General features: G+C 46.2%; 1 protein-coding gene across 1 annotated transcript in view; it reads right to left on the bottom strand.

Annotated features, from left to right (window-relative positions):
* The window catches only part of CLYBL (citrate lyase beta like), a 174,519-nt gene extending 158,372 nt beyond the window's left edge, over positions 1-16,147 (bottom strand). Inside the window, exons 1-2 of the mRNA XM_019523832.1 lie at positions 16,079-16,147; positions 14,239-14,457 (exon numbers count right to left, since the gene is read on the bottom strand). Of these exons, the coding sequence (XP_019379377.1) occupies positions 14,239-14,457; positions 16,079-16,147 (288 nt within the window). The remainder of the gene's footprint in view (positions 1-14,238; positions 14,458-16,078) is intronic.
* Positions 16,148-16,427: the final 280 nt, after the last annotated feature.

Below are 16,427 nucleotides of genomic sequence, written 5' to 3'. Positions count from 1 at the left end.
CCACTACAGAAAGGATGTGGACAAATTGGAGAAAGTCCAGTGGAGGGCAATAAAAATGGTGAGGGGGCTGGAGCACATAACTTATAAGGAGAGGCTGTGGGAACTGGGCTTATTTAGTCTAGAGAAGAGAAGACTGAGGGGAGATTTTCTACGATTGTCTATATTTACTTTTTAGGAAAGGTGGCTACCCAGCAGGGGAAATGTTCAACATCCTCCAAGGATTGCCTCCTACTTCTATTTCATGGAAGAGCAGCTGGTTGATTTGGGGGGTGCTGGTAAAGGATCTTGGTTTTCATGAGATTGATAGTGAACTCAAACATTTCATACGCTTCCCAGAAGCAATCAAGAGTGACTTGGCACTCTTTAATTGAGTGAGCACACATGACACACTCATTAGCGTATTGAAGATTGGTAATGGAGGTCTTGGTTATCTTGGATTTGGAATGTAAGCAGTTGATGTTAAAGAGATTCCTATCCATGTAATACTGGATGCTGGCAGGAAGCCAAATCTTGGAAGGATTTTCCATAGGGCCTCCGTTGATTGAATCAAAGGCTTTAGTCAACTCAATGAAGGCTACGTAAAGATCTCAGTGTTGCTTGAGGCACTTCTGCAGCTGTTTGGCAACATTGATCATATCTATTATACCTCTGAGTACTCTAAAACCACATCTGGACTTGGGTAGAATCTCCTCAGTGAGGAACATGAGTCTACTGAGGAGAATGCAGGAAAGGATCTTCCCAGCTATGGACAAGAGTGTAAAATACAGCACCGTAATTGCTGGAATCTGATCTCCTTTCTTTAATATGGTAATGATTCTGGCATCACAAGGGATTTAACAGCATTTTGAATGCTTAAAATGCCATGCAAAAATTAACACATTTAAAAAACTTCTCCCCTGTCTGTTAATATGTTCCTGCATGGTTTTTTTTGTTAATATAGAGCCAAGACATATTTCCCTAAATTACCTGACACAATTCTGTCAGGAGTCAGTTACATCAGATCATGCCCAAGTCAAACTTAATTGGATACATATGAATCGCAGGAAAAGAAATAACTGGCAATTCAAAGTGTCTGCACTAAAAGATACAGGCTTTGTTGAGCTCATTAAGAAGAAAATTGCTGAATATTCTGACCTTACTTGAGGTACCTTAAATCCTTATATGAGAAAGATGATTGGCTTAGAGAGTAAAACAATAGGAACAAAAAACTTTTATTGTCACCATTACCACTCAGGAGTGGCAGATTGTCCAGAACCATGGAGGGATTAATAAGGGAATTAAAATACTTTTTAACTTTTATGAAAATGTATATCCATCAGAACTCTTCAAGGATCAAAAAAAACCTTGCAGAGTTTCTCTGTACAGTTCAGGCTCCCTACACTAAACCACAGAGACTCTTGGACTCCTCAATTCCTATTGAAGAAATTTCCCAAACTACTAAATCTTTTAATAATGGCAAGACACCAGGAAGGCAGCAGTCCTATTCTAATATTGTGCATCTTTTGAAGAGAAGTCACCCCACTATGCGCTTGTGTACATTTAATCATTCTTTACATACTCATCAGCACGCTTTCCCCCTGTAGGAGGAATACAATTAGCTACAGTGCTAGCTTATTATAAATAAAGCAAGGACCTGATAAAACAACCTAGTTATCAATGTGTCTCATAATTGTAACTGTAAAATACTAGCTAAAACTCTCACTATGAGCCTAGAGAAATACCTTCTGCACGGCTAAATCCTGATCACGTTGGCTTTATTCAAAGCAGATTAACATCACCACGACATAGGAAAACTGTTGATTTTAACTGAAGTAGCCAAAGATTTGTGGAAACCCACTCAGCTTTTTCTACTGATGTTGCAAAAGCCTTCAATAAGGTAGTCTAATATTTTTTTACCTAGTACATTGACCCATTTTATATATTTATCTCCTACCCCAAATTTAGTTAATGTATTATTCAATATGCAAAAGCCCCTTTTCATCAGTAATAAGGAATAAATAGGTCAGATGGCTTCAGATTAGGAAGAAATTGCAAGGCATGGCTGCTCTCTTTTCATTGTGCTGTTTGTTCCAACCCCACGATCAGATGATGAGCGCAATATAGAAGGCATGCTCATGGGATGAAATTACTATAAAAATCAGCATGTATGCAGATGATCTGCTCTTAACTGTAAAGAACCTGGAGTTGTCTTTTACCTATGTGTTACTTATAAAGGAACAGTCTAAAAAATATTTGGGCCTAATTCTTTCCTTTTTTTAAAAAGACATTCCTAAAGAATTAATTTATTTTTTCAAGGTCCCAGAATAACAATGAACTAAAGGTGGATACTACAAAATTATAGTATAGTACATTATATATCTATATTACACACACACACACACACACACAAGTATCCACCTGTAGTTCATTGCAAATTTAGTTCCCAACCTTGAAAAAAATCAAAGAGTTCTTTAGGAGTACACACACATACATACATATAATATTTATTTATTTAGGGCCTAAGTGTCCATGTTGAGGATAGAGTGACTGTATAGGACTTCCTCTGACTACTGCTATGGTGACAAATACTGTGGTGATAGCAGAGAGAACAGAAGTGACTCCATGCTTGCTACTCCTCAGTATAAGCAAGGACTTGGGTAGGAATAAGGAAACAGCAAGTCTATGGATTTGCCTTTACCAACCTATGCTTCCCAAGTGCAATCTGGGGGAGTAAATGCACTCTGTAGTTTGGGGTGAAGTAATTTAATCCTTACCCACATTAAGACAGGAACTGAGATGCTTAAGCTCTATCTGAATGAGCTTTAGGGAGCTCTTCAGTGAGCTTCAGGGCCTTGAAATTTTTGGTTGCTCCTGCAGCTCTTCATACCTGAACCATCTGCATATTAACACCTGAAACTAGTTTTACTTATTAGGCAACTCAAAATTATACTGCTCAAGGGCAGGCATTGGCGATGTGTAGGGGGTGCACATGAACCCCCTGAGATTGGCTGTGTAGCCCCTGGAAGTGCCAACCGCAAAACCGTAAGTGCCAGTGGAAGTTTCATAGTTTCATAGATTTAGGGTCGGAAGGGACCTAGTAGATCTTCTAGCCCGACCCCCCACCAGGGCGGGAGAACAACAAAACCCCAAAACAAAAACGGGACTCAAATGAGTCCAGCCAGGTAGGCATCCAGCCTCTTCTTAAAGACCCCCAGGGTAGGGGCCAGCACCACTTCCCTTGGAAGTTGGTTCCAGCTCCTAGCCGCCCTAACTGTGAAGTAGTTTTTGCGGATGTCCAATCTATACCTCCTCTCCATCAACTTGTGCCCATTACTCCTTGTTATGCCAGCGGGCGCTAGGGGAAACAGCGTCTCCCCCAAACCCTTCTGGTCCCCCCTAGTGAGTTTATAGACGGTCACCAGGTCCCCCCTCAGCCTTCTCTTGTGGAGGCTGAATAGGTTCAGGTCCCGCAGTCTCTCACTGTAGGGTCTGCCCTGTTGTCCCCGGATCATGCGGGTGGCCCTCCTCTGGACCCTCTCCATGTTGTCCACATCCCTCTTGAAATGGGGCGCACAGAACTGGACACAATACTCCAGCTGCGGCCTGACCAGTGTCGCGTAGAGGGAGAGGATCACCTCCTTGGCTCTACTTGAGATGCACCTGTGGACTTCCAGTTTTACCGCTGGCTTGGTGATTGGCCACTGGGGGGACCCCCACCCCCTCCATCAGCGATCTGGTATCCCCTCAGAATCGGGAGGCACCAGTCACCCATGAGGGCAGGTTTATCTCTGACTTGTGTTACTCAGCTCATGTTACACTATACTACACTCTAGGCTGGGGTGGGGGCAATTATTTTGGGTGGAAGGCCACTTACCCAGTTTTGGCAGGCTGTCAAGGGCCACATGGGTAGTGCCACCCCTGGACAGGTGCCCCACCCCTTGACAGGTGCCCCACCCCCTGGTCACCATCTTGGGACCAATGTCCCAATGCCTTGGGACCAATGTCACAGGGCCAGCACTGGTGGGGCCAAAAGCGGGGCGCAGGCTGGCAGGGGTTTTTGGAGCTGGGCTGGGCTGCACCAGCAAGGAGAGGGGGGAGCTGGCCTGGCTCCATAGAGCCCCTGCCGGCTGGGACCCTGGGCTCCCGCCACCCTCCTCTGGGCCCCGCCAGCACTGGCCCCAGGACACCGGTGTGGGCCCTGTACTCCCGCTGGCTCCCCGCCCACTCACTCCCAGTGCCCTGCAGCCCTGAGGTACAGGTGGGGGGCAGAGCACAGCCCTGACCTCCTGCTCGCCAGCGGGGAAGAAGCTGGTGCTGAGCGCAGGAAAAGCGGCCCCTTGCCCGCCCCATGCCCAGCACTCCCTGCTGGAGCTGCTCACAGCCCATGCGGGGCTGTCTGCAGCATGCATAGGCAGCTCCACATGGACTGTGAGCAGCTGCAGCATGGGAAGCCAGCCATGGGGTGAGCAAGGGGTTGCTTTTCCCTGCACTTAGCACCAGCTTGTAACCTAACCCTGCTGCCAGCCTGGGCCCTGAGCCAGCTCTGGGCTCACCCGTTAGGGCTGAGCACAGCAGCAGCAGCTGTGGCCCCTCTGCTTGCCACACCAGGTAGTGTTGGCTGCTGCTGCCCGCCCAGAGTGCACACTGGACAGCCCACAGGTGGCACTGGCAAACACTTTCCAGTGTGGCAAGTGGAGTGGCCACAGCTGCTGCCGCCATGCGCAGCCCCAATGGGCAAGCCTGGAGCTTGCGCAGGGCCCAGGCTGGCAGTGGGGGCGGGTTAGAAGCTGGTGCTAAGTGCAGGAGGAGAAGTGGCCCCTTGCCTGCCTTGTGCCCGGTACCCCACACTGCAGCCACCTGCAGCCCACACAGGGCTGTCTGGAGCAGGCACAGGCAGCCCCAAGCAGGCTGCAAGCTGCTGCAGCACGGGGCACCAGGCATTGGACAGGTGAAGGGCTGCTTCCCCCCCTCCCCCGCACTCAGCTTTTCCCCAGACTCCTTCCCTGCCCGGGGTCCTCCCCTGGCCTTCCCTTCCCCCTCTTCCCCCTTACCTGCAGTTCCAGCATGGGGCAGCCATGGGGCAGGGCTGGGCAGGCTCTGCTGTTGTGGGAGCCCACCAGGCTTCCCTTGGGTCCTACTGCCCTTGGTTCCTGTCATTTTTGACAGGAACTAAGGGCAGGTAAATATTAATTTTCTAAATTTTTAGGGGCCCCTCAGGTGGGATAGAATGTATTTTGCCCACCCCTGCTCTAAGCTGCCCACACGGGCCCACTGGCCCTCCCTCCCCAGCAAGCACCTCAGATTTCTGCTCACTGTTGATCCCCCTCCCACTCCTCACTTATTTGTGGCTGCCCACAATGTCTGTACTGGGGGAGCAGGCAGGGAACAGTTAACCTGCCTCCCCAGCTGCTGTCACTGTTGCTTCTCTCTGGGCAGGGGGAGGGGAGGGCCTGGGGGAAGGAGGGGATGCTTGAGAGACGGGGGGAGGCCCAGGGGTAGGGGGGAAGCCCAGAATGGGAGGGGGGGATTCTTACCTTTCAGTCTTCTGTGACTGCACCAAACTCAAGCTAGCACTGACACCGATCAACATTTATGCAGTTCAGAGTGTAACATATAACAAGGCTCTTGGGGTGCTTATTCATGAGTAGGGAGACTGCTCTGATGTGCTGTAATTCCAGCACATCAATTCTGCTGGAGCGTGGCAATTACCATGCTCCAGCAGCCTCCTGTGTCTTGTGTATCAGCGTTCCTGCACTTCAAAATGGCAGCAGAGGTGGTTTACCTATAGCTCATTCAATAAAGTTTAGATAAAATGCCACTGCTGCCATTTTGAAGTGTGGGGATGCTGATATATGAGACGCTCCAAAGCATGTGTATAAACACCCTCAGCTAATTTCACAATGCAGCACTGAATGCCAGCAATCGTTATTGGTTAAAGGAGATCTCCTTGATTACAGCCAGGGGCTAGGGAGAGACATTCACAAAGCCCAAGCCTGAATTGATTCAATCTTTTCAGGTTAATCTAACTAGCAAAGAGTGAATCAGTTTCCAAGGGGATAGACATTCCTTTTCTATTCAGGAAATGCAGGCACATACCTGCAGTAGCTCAAGCCAGAAGCCCAGAGGTGCTAGAGCAGCCCTCCCTTCCACAGGAAAGCTGAGCAGGGGTGGGGGCAGGGGGCATGGCCATGCCCTGGCAGGTGAGGCTCCCTGACAGCTGGGAGCAATCCCAGCACACAGGACTGCCCGGTCCCAGAGGGGAACTCTTCCCCCTCCTCCCTCTTCCCCACCGCCGTGGGAAGGGGAGGTGGGGGGGGCTCCATGAGGCTACCTAGCCCCAGAGGGGGACTCTTCCCCCTGGTTCTCCCCCATTGCTGTGAGGTGGGGAGGGGGGGCTCTATGGGATGCTGCCCAGCCCCAGAGGGGAACTCTTCCCCCAGCACTTCCCTCACCATGGCAGGAGAGGCTCTGTTCCATGCTGGGGGGGAACTCTTCCCCCTCTTCCTCCCCCCACAAAAGGGGCACTGAGAGCACAGAGCTCAGCTGGGCAGGGTGTGGGTGTGAGGATGGGGGGGTATAGGGACCCCCACACACACTCTCCATGACATGCAACCCCTGCTGCCTGGCAGCAGCAACAGGCAGCAAAGTAAGGGCACTCATGCCCAGCATAGGCATGGCTCCAGCCAGAGCTGTGCAGGAGCACTTGCAGTAGGGGAAGAGCCCCGCACTGGAGCCTGCTGCCTCCCCCGCTCCCTGCTGTGCAGGTCCCTACACTCTGTCAGGAGTGGAGGGAGCCCCTGCTTCCATGTGGAGTCCTGTGAGGGTTTCCCCTCTGCGAGTGTGGAGCTGCAGATGCGCGGAGAGGAGCCCCTGGAATAAAGGCAGCCAGCGCTGTGCTGGGAGCGAGGAGCACAGCCCCATACGGCCTGCCCGGCCGCTTCTATCCCCAGGGCTCTGTGTCACACGCCTGCAGCTCCTCACTCGCAGAGGGGAAGCCCCACATTGGACTCTGTGGGGAAGCAGGGGGTGGGGCTCCTTCCACTCCTGGCGGGGTGCGGAGACTTTTACAGCAGGGAGCAGGGGAGGCAGCAGGCTCCTGTACAGGCCTTCAGGCATGGGGAGCAGAGCCCTAGTGATAGGACAGACTCCGCTCCCTCCCCCGGCACAGTATTGGCCGGAGCCGCACATGAACACCCTGACCTCCCTGCCTGCTGCTGCTGCCAGGTAGATGGGGCTGCATGCCTTGAGGGAGTACGTGGGGGGTCCCTACACCTCCCAAGCTCACACCCACATCCACACCCTGCCCAGATGAGCTCCGCAGTCCTGCTGCCCCTCTGGGGGAGGGGAAGGGGGAAGAGTTCCCCTGGCATGGAACAGAGCCTCCCCTTCCCCATCCCCACTCTGAGGCTAGGCAGCATTGCATGGAGCCCTCCCCCCCTTTCCAGCCCCATGGCAGCAGGAGGGAAGGGGAGGAGGAGGAGGAAGAGTTCCCATCCAGCACCACACAGAGTCCCCCTCCCCACCCTGGGAAAAGGGAGGGGGGGAGAGTCCCATCCCCCCCAGCATGGAACAGAGCCCCCCTCCCAACCCTGTGGGACAACCTACCCAGCATGGCCCCGTTAAGGGGAAGGGGGCAGGGAGAAGGATTAATCCTCCCTCTGTCCCTTCCCTGCAGCCCGGGTCTGGGACAGACATTGCATAAACCATTTTGAGCCAAATCAGTTAAGTCTGATACTACACTCAGCAAGGGTTATTTGAAACTAGTTTTGGCCATTTTGAAATTGATTTATGTGCACTGTTCTGTTACAGGTTTAAACCAGATCACTTAAACTGGTTTGTGTATAATGTCTGTCCCTAGCCAAGGAGAACAGAAAAACTTCATCTTTCTTTAGAGGGTTTTTCATGTCAAAGGAATACACAGCACTTCCCCCAAATGCAGATGCACTCATAGACATTACTTTTTCACCTCTGAAATAAGAAAAGAACACCAATGCAACTTTATATTTTAAGTGTTTTAGGAGTGGAAGTGAACAAATAACTGTTTGAATTTGGGCAGGCAGAATCTAAATATATGAGCTAAAATTTAGAAAAGCAACTAAGGGCTGCACCTACTCTTTTGCAGAAAGTGTACTAGGAAATGTAAAGTAATAAGGATGCATTTTTACACCTGTCACAAAAGATATGAAGGAAAGAAATTCTATTTAACAATATTATGCTGTTTCTGGGGGAGCATGTACATGGCCCAGACCTTATTTTGAAAGCAGGTGAGGAAGTGCTTTGTTAGAGGAGAGGAGACCCTCAGGGAGCAGAGACCTTGGATCAGAGAGAACCTAGAAAAGGATACTTTTATACTAGCCAGATAGGAAAGACATATTGAGATCAGTAACACATTGAAGGACATATATTGTCAGGCAAAGACTGTAACTGGCTGTGATAGATGAGCAGAAATCTTGGATTTCTCTGATTTAAACCCCCCTCCCAATGTTCGGTTTAAAAACAAGTAACCCCAAATCCACTTTTTCATGATTTAAATGAAACAACACTATATATATAGTGAAATTAGACCCATCTTTCCCAGGCTGTAGTGTCTTTACCTTCTAGTTGCTGTAGTCATTCCTTCACAACTCCAGGTCCTGCTAGATGACACTTCCTCTTCAGGCTTTGGAACTCACCTGCAGGGATCCTGGTTTTCTCTGATTTAAACTCCCAATTTTGTGGCTAAAAAAGTAACCCCAAATCCACATTATTCATGATTTAAATGAAACACCAATTTATATATTCCTGAAGAGGAAGTGTCATTTAGCAGGACCTGGAGTTGTGAAGGAAATACTACAGCAGCTAGAAGGTAAAGAAACTGCAGCCTGGGAAAGATGGGTCTAGTTTCAACTGAGGTGCTGGCACCAGAACTTCAAGTCATAAGAGTAACTCGGTGACTTGATTTAGTGCAATAAATGGAGGCACAAATGAGGCTGTAGACTTTCCTAGAATCAAACTGAACCTTCTATAAATATCTTACGGTAAGACATTTTGTGTAGGGTGTCTACTTGACCAGTTTGTGTGTCAGAACACCTGTAAGCTATTCCAGACAATAGCCTTTTACCTTTTGAGCCAGTGAAAATATATAAGCTTTGATTATATTTCTTATTGCACTGGCTACCTCCATCTGAAGTAATAATCCCACATGCTTCATCCAAAGATAATATTCCATCCCGTCTGAAAGATGAAACAATGGCATGGATGTTGCCAAAAGCCATTATTTTCTTCTTTCTATTAAGCCAAAAACTACTCACGTACAATGTTTCCGTAGCTAAATGCTCTTTTCATCGAGCAGCCTTCCACTACAATTCAAAGATTATTTTTGATACCATGGAACCTTCTATTTCAACATTTTCAGGATGGAATACATCTACATCTTATTTTGTAAGGCTTTTTATTCCAAAATGTATTTAATTTATATTAAAATGCTTTGAAACTTTTGTTAAGGGCCTAGAGATACTGGCATAGCATAGCATAGCATAAGCAACAAGGTACGCTCTTTGGCAGAGTTCATGCTATGCTGACCTGGCCCAGAGGCATAACACTTTTTGGGGTACAGGCCTAAAAGAATAAAAGAACAAGGTCCCTGGATTGGAGTCTTGGAATTCTGTATTAAATAATCATTGAATGAACTGCATAAAAATCACTGGGAGCAAGCCCCAAATCTAGTGTCCCTCTTTCCCAAGAAAGTGCCCAACTCACTGGGCTGACTGTCAGCCCCCCTTTTGTTTTCTTTTCTTCTTATCCCCATGACTTAACAGTCCATTCTCCTTAGTGGCTCAGCTTCAAGAGGCGTGATGGAGGATATCCTAGTTTTTAGTCTGATGGTTAGGGCACTTTCTCCTCAGAAATGGGAGGGTAAGAAGGTATTAGCTTCTTTCATACAGAAATTTTTGAAGCTAATATAATAGGCCCAATCAAGGTGAGGATAGGCATGTTAGACACATAAAGTATGTGCCATGCTCCCAGAGGATCAGGTTCTGTCTTCTCACAATGAGTGTTGAACTCAGCACATTGTTTGCTTTGTTTTCCAGCCTTTTCTTTCTCTTCTTTCATTAAATGTTGAGACATTTTCTCCTCATGAACTTCTTGCTGCAACTATTTCTGGTACAATCAGAACAACAGTCAGCAATAGATGGTATAGAAGGAAGGACCAATAGGCAGCATCAGATACCACTATCAGTCTGGTGACTGCTGTTAGTTGCCTTGATGGCAGGAAGAAATGCATCCCAGCTGACTCCAAAATGGTATACTGATAAAGGCAAATAAAATGCCTTCCCCTTAATTTGAGGTCTCCAAGAAACATTAAAAGACCTTTCTAGGAAAAAAAGAACATGCTGCATTTAACTAAATTAAACGTACTAATCACCTGTTACAGGTATATGAGCAACTGCTATATTTGCTGTAAATTCTGAAGTTCGCTAATTCAGAATTTGGAGAGCTCCCCTCTCTCACTATCTGTAATGAACAAGTAAAATGGATTGAGACAAGAACACACACTACATATCTTATAAAGCAAGTTTGATATGGTGAGGTTCAAGCTTTCTGTTTGGCCTCCATGCAAGTAAAAACATAGTGAATGCATGTAAGCTTGGTACAAGATACTTGGTAAGCTGCACCTAACTACTGCAACTAGGCTACTTAATATCAGCAGAACAATAATATTTTTGTAGCAGCTGCAAAAAATTCACAGAGGTTTAAGTATGACAATATCATAATCAGTACACAGTTGCTTGTATTTACCAAATTCTGGTAGCCAATTCAAGAAAAGCAAAGACTATGATACATTTTCTCAATTTTCTTTAGATTGTTCCAACTGTTTGAGTTTCAATGTGGCACCAAATACTATATTGACAGTGTATACTACAATAGCCTCTTTCTTCTGGTCTAAGAATGCTTTATAAACATTAATAAGTTAAGCCTCAAAATTATTAAGATCTAGGGAAACTGAGACTCTGATTTCTTTGTACGTTTTACTACAAGATCATGTTTCCACTCAAATTTGATTTCTTTCTACGACCAGGTGATGCATCACCTGGACAAAGGAGAAAAGAGGCGGATATCATATTTTTGGACTTCAGGAAAGCCTTTGACCTGGTGTCCCATGATGTCCTCATGGAAAAATTGGGAAATTAAGGCCTAGACAATTTCACAGTCTGGTGGCTGGGGAACTGGCTCCAGGGACAGACCCAGAGAGTCCATCAATAGTTGATGGAGAGACCATCAATAGTTGATTAACTGAATCAACTTGGTGCACTGTAATCTGTGGTGTCCCCCACGGCTCTGTTCTTGGACCTGTACTCTTCAATGTGTTTATAAATTATCTGGATTAAGGTGTTACATCAGGAAAAACTTCTTTACTGTCCGAGTTCCCTGGAATAGACTCCCCACAGAGATGGTGCAGGCACCTACTCTGGATTCCTTTAAGAAACACTTGGAGGCCTATCTTTCTGGGATCATTTGGGCAGGGGGCTGGACCCAATGATCCCGAGAAGTCCCTTCCAGCCCTAATGTCTATGAAATCTATGAAATTTTTATTATGGAACTTGCCATCAATTTCAACTGTTATGGGTTGAAGTTCTGGTTCCAAAGTCATCCCTGGCAAAACTTTCATTACTTTCAGTGGCTAGAGCTTCAGGCTTAGAGATGTTTTCACTATCTTTGCCATCCTGATAGTAAACTTTATGTCATTATTATTCCCTTCTATAAATAGATGCTTTTGCCATTGTTTTACTTGATGTGCACCTAAAAATAACAGTTGAACAGAGTTGCGTCTCATTTGTCATCTTACATTTATAACCTCCCAAATATGACCCAAGCAGTACAAGTTTGCTACTACAGTAGTTACAGGGGTTCTTTTTATTCATGTCTTTTTTCAGCTATCTTTTATATGACATTTCCCTAGTTGTCAAGTATTGCTCAAAAACTGTGCATGGACACACTGGAAAGCTCACTAACACAATTTTCACTTTTCAAAACCTAGATTTTAAATTAACTGCTAAAGCCACTATGATAGATGGTAGCATGTTATTCTTTCTGACATGCTTGGGACACCTCACGGGTTAAACTTCTTATAAGAATTATGAAAAGCTTGTTAGGAAGAAGGAACTCGGGACAATAAGAATGAGACCTTATCAGAGTTTTTAAGATCACTGGAAGAGATTCAAGTCTGTTTTCCCCATCTTCAGTGTAACATTCCCACAGGTAGAAACTCTTAGGGCAGGAATTCCGTTTCACCTAGTGCAAGTTGGGTCAAACCATGGCCTGTGGGCCAGCTCAGGTCTGCAGAACCCTCAGTCTGGTCCACTGGGCTACTGGCAGGCAACAGAAGTTGGGGGCATGGTTTGCCACAGAATCTGGTGCCCTTTGGGCCCTCTGGGCATGGCCATCATGGGTGAGCTTGGCCCTCTGCCACCCCTGGACTCATGCTGCACTGGCCACTGTGTGAGTCCTCATGCACAGTCTGGATCTGGCCCAGGGCCACAGATGACAGCCAAAACACAGCTGGAGATTAATGGAACTACCTGGCCATTGTGCAGAAGCATGTAAGTGACCTTATTACAGGAAAGGTAGATATCTGTGCATCTCTGGAGAAGAAGCCTCTAATTTCCCTTGCCCATTTGCTTGCCCAGATGGGGTGACAGCATGCTCTTACACAAAGGCAGATTAAAGATATAGAAAATCCTTGATTCTATGAAAAGGGGGATACAGCAGATACAACTGGTGCTACAGGTCAGACAATGCTGAGGTTGCGGGCAAGGTATGGCTGGAGCTGTGAACCAGTGGGAGAAACCCGGGCGGGGTCAGGCAGGGAGCAAGAGCAGGAAGTGGGAAAAAAAGAACCCACCTGCTGCTGTCCTCAGCTGACCCAAGGTGTGGGAAGCCCCAAAGCCACTCCTGCCCTCGGTCCAGACAGGGGCCACTGGAGACACCTGCATGGGGTGCTGGGCTTGGCCAGGGATAGCAGCAGTGGCAATGGGCAGGTCACCTATTCATGTGCCTACTCCCTGCCCACTCCTGCAGGTGCTGGACTGGGGAACTCACTTGTGATCATCCCCAGCCTAGTCTGGCATCCCTCCAAAGCCACTCTTGGCAGTCCTGACTGGAGCAGGGCAGAAGCAGCCCTGGGGCTCCTTCCACCCTCCCTTCATGTGCCTGCTCACTGCCCAGCCCCTTGGATTCCCCACAGGCCCAGGAGGTTCCAGCTGTGAAGAGCAGCTGCCTGGGGTGCTGGATCTGGCTGCTTTCTGTGCCTGTTCCCTGCCTGAATCCCCATTGTTCCCCCATTGGCCAGGGGTGGGAGAGCTTGCTGCACTATGCAGTAAAAAGGGGGTGCCATCACACTGCCACACCACTGCTGAATCTGTCCCTGCTCCTACACAATAGCAACTTGGAGTCAATGTCAAACTACACTTTGGCTATCCACTTGAAGAAATAGGATTCTGCCTTAATGTACTATGAGACTATGGGAAAAGCAGGCAAGGAAATCTGCCTTCTTCTTTCACATATAGCATAACTTGTTCCATAAAGCCAACATCTGAAAAAGCTATTCAATCTCCTACATGTCCAAGAAATAATCTAATCTGCTCTCCCCACTCCCAGAAACCCATACATACACATTTGCTATACAAAGGGTGTGTCTACACGTTTTTACGCATGCCTAAACTTAATGCACATTTGCCTAATGTGCATTAAGGCAATTTAGGTACGTGTCTACACATGCACATGCTAAGGCACATTAATGCAGTGGACGGACCAACTTGGGACTCAAGGTAGTCCCAAATCAGTTGACATATACAGCATTAATGCACCTAGGTGCGTCTACACATGTGTTAAGGTGCTTTAGCTATTCACGCCTAAATTTGATACCTGCTCCTATTTTGCAGAAAACCAAATACCTCTAAGTATCTTCAAGATGTCCATGGCCAAGGATGTATTCTGGTTCTGTGTACCTTCAACAAGCTGTGGTCCATTTGTTTATCTAAAATTCTTACTCAATCTAGGTAAATGGGGGATTCAAAAGCCTGCCAGAAGTCTTTCAATGTTTGTAACCACTAACCCACTCAAAATATACACCATTGCTGCATGAAGAAACTCTTTAATGGTTATATGGTACTTTACCAGTTGCTTTTGTCTCTTTGAAATATAAACACCCAAGGGCTAGTGCAGTATGTTTTGTATAGCACTGATTATGTGGCATTCCACAAATAATATATTAGTTACCTTTCTGTTCAGAGCCACACCATCTTCACAGTCCAATACAGCACAATCTACCTTGAGCGATGGGATTTTCTGTATCTTTCTTTTATCATCTGCAGGTACATACAGCACAGCTCTCCTGGGCACATACTTGTGAGAAGACTGGACGTGATAACCAAGCTTAGGAACACCAGCTGCCAGAGAAGCACTCTTTCTGTAAAAGATGTTGCCAAAGTTAGACTCCTGACCATAATTTGAAAAACAAAACATTAACATATTTTAATTTAAAAAGGAGCATTGCTATTTGGATACAAACTCTTAATTTCTTACAACTTTAAAAATACAATTTGCAAACTCAAGTATTTAAAACTTAGGAAATGCCAGAGTAAAAGCTGTCTATTCAGTTTTGCTTTAGTCTTCTTGTTCATAATGCAGACACTAATTTGTATGAAATGATCATGTTCTATTTTTTCCACCCATCTCCATCAGTGCAGTGGCTGGAGAGTGTATTGGGAATATATCAAAATGGTATCATAAAGGAGGCTGTTGTCTGTAGGACAGACATCCACTGGTTGTGGAAGCTGAAATGTGAATGAAGCAGGAAACCACCCAGAGAGAAACGGTCTCATATTTTAAATGAATTATGTTTGGGAGAATGGAATTATAACCCTACCTCTGCCAATGAGTTCTGATGGCAAGCTGGTCAAGTCACTTCAGCTTTGCAATTCAGGCATTTTCTAATGTCTAAGTGCTTGACTTTGCAACCTGAATGTTGTTTGATAAAGCTTATTTGTGTGCAAATTCCTGTTGCTACATAAGCAAACTGAAAGCAAAAACCAAACAAATCACATCCTGCGGAATGACACTGACCTCAGCAGCACTCATCACTAGGATTGGTATCTTTAAAACCAAAGCACTGACATTTGCCACTTGAAGAAATGTTATTACTGGTTGTACCAATAGGCTAGTTAGCCTCTGTGAGGGTGGACCTCTAGAAAGTGCCAGTATGTTTCACAAACTCCCCATTGACACTAGGCCTGTGTGCCCAGCCCTTTCAGTCTCCATTCTGTCAACATGGGAGCCAATGAGGCTGAGCCTCATTTTCTTCTGATTCTATTGGGCACTAGCTGTTGGGGCACTGGAAGGACAACATGGTACAAATAATTAAATGAGAAGAATAAAACAGTCTCTCTGCCCACCACTGCAGTGCCCAATAGAATTGCACAAGAATTCGTGCTCAACCTCCACTCCCTAGGGTGAAGCAGTGTAATCAAGAGTGAGACCTGTTTGGGGATGGGCCGTGACAAAATGGACTTTTCAGAGAGTAATAGAAGCAGCTTCCACCAAACTTCTACTGAGGGTGTGTGAACCTGGGATTCTTCAGAGGTTTATAACATGGCAGATTTTCACAAGGACAGCAAGAAGTATATTTCTGACTATCTGCTAAATTTCAAGTCCTTGCTTCAAAGCACAGAGGTGACAAAGCTTCCTTGTAAAATGGTGGTAATAATTTTGTATCATGGGCAGAATATTTTCCCTTTAATGCTTCTCCTAGAAGTGACTTATCTATTTTAGTTGAAACTTTCCAAATTAATACAGTCTGAGGAGGACATGAAAAAGTAACCTGAATGGATTTTAAAATATGGGACAATTACAATTGCCAAAAGTTGATTAATATAAACTATTAGCAAATCTTAAACATAAGTGTAAATTCCAGTTGCCAATAATAAGTAAAAGTCACACCAGCAAATTTTACAGATTGAAATCAAACAAAGCACATAATACAAACATAGTTTGTCCATCCTGCAGTTGGTTTAACAAGAACTCCTGACTACTGTGGATCAGGATTTGGTGGGATTGTTACTGCTGCAGCCGAAGAATGACTAAACCTATGATTGTTTTTCACCAGTGTGAAACCACCAGCATCAACCATCTTGGCAGGTGTGCCACAAGTTAGCTCCACACTCTCCCCGATTGCCATCCAATCCCTTTCCTCTACACGATCTGCTACTCTGCTTTCTGCTCCCTTCTCTGTGCTTCCTGCCCTGTCTGTTCCTGTGCTGCCTCTCCCCTCCCTCATCTGCCACATACTATGCACAGTGGCTGCCCATGTAAAATTGTGGCACTTGTGCCATAGTTGGCCAACCTTTGTTTATGCCATGGTTTAGTACTGTTATTACAGGAAAAAAACAAATAAATGTATAACCCCAGCC

This window comes from Gavialis gangeticus, unplaced genomic scaffold (genome assembly GCF_001723915.1).
Source record: "Gavialis gangeticus isolate Ggan-Ray unplaced genomic scaffold, GavGan_comp1, whole genome shotgun sequence".
In the NCBI taxonomy this organism is placed as follows: Eukaryota; Metazoa; Chordata; order Crocodylia; family Gavialidae; genus Gavialis; species Gavialis gangeticus.
The sequence above is the reverse complement of the archived record's forward strand: the minus strand, read 5'-3'. Positions and strand labels throughout refer to the sequence as shown.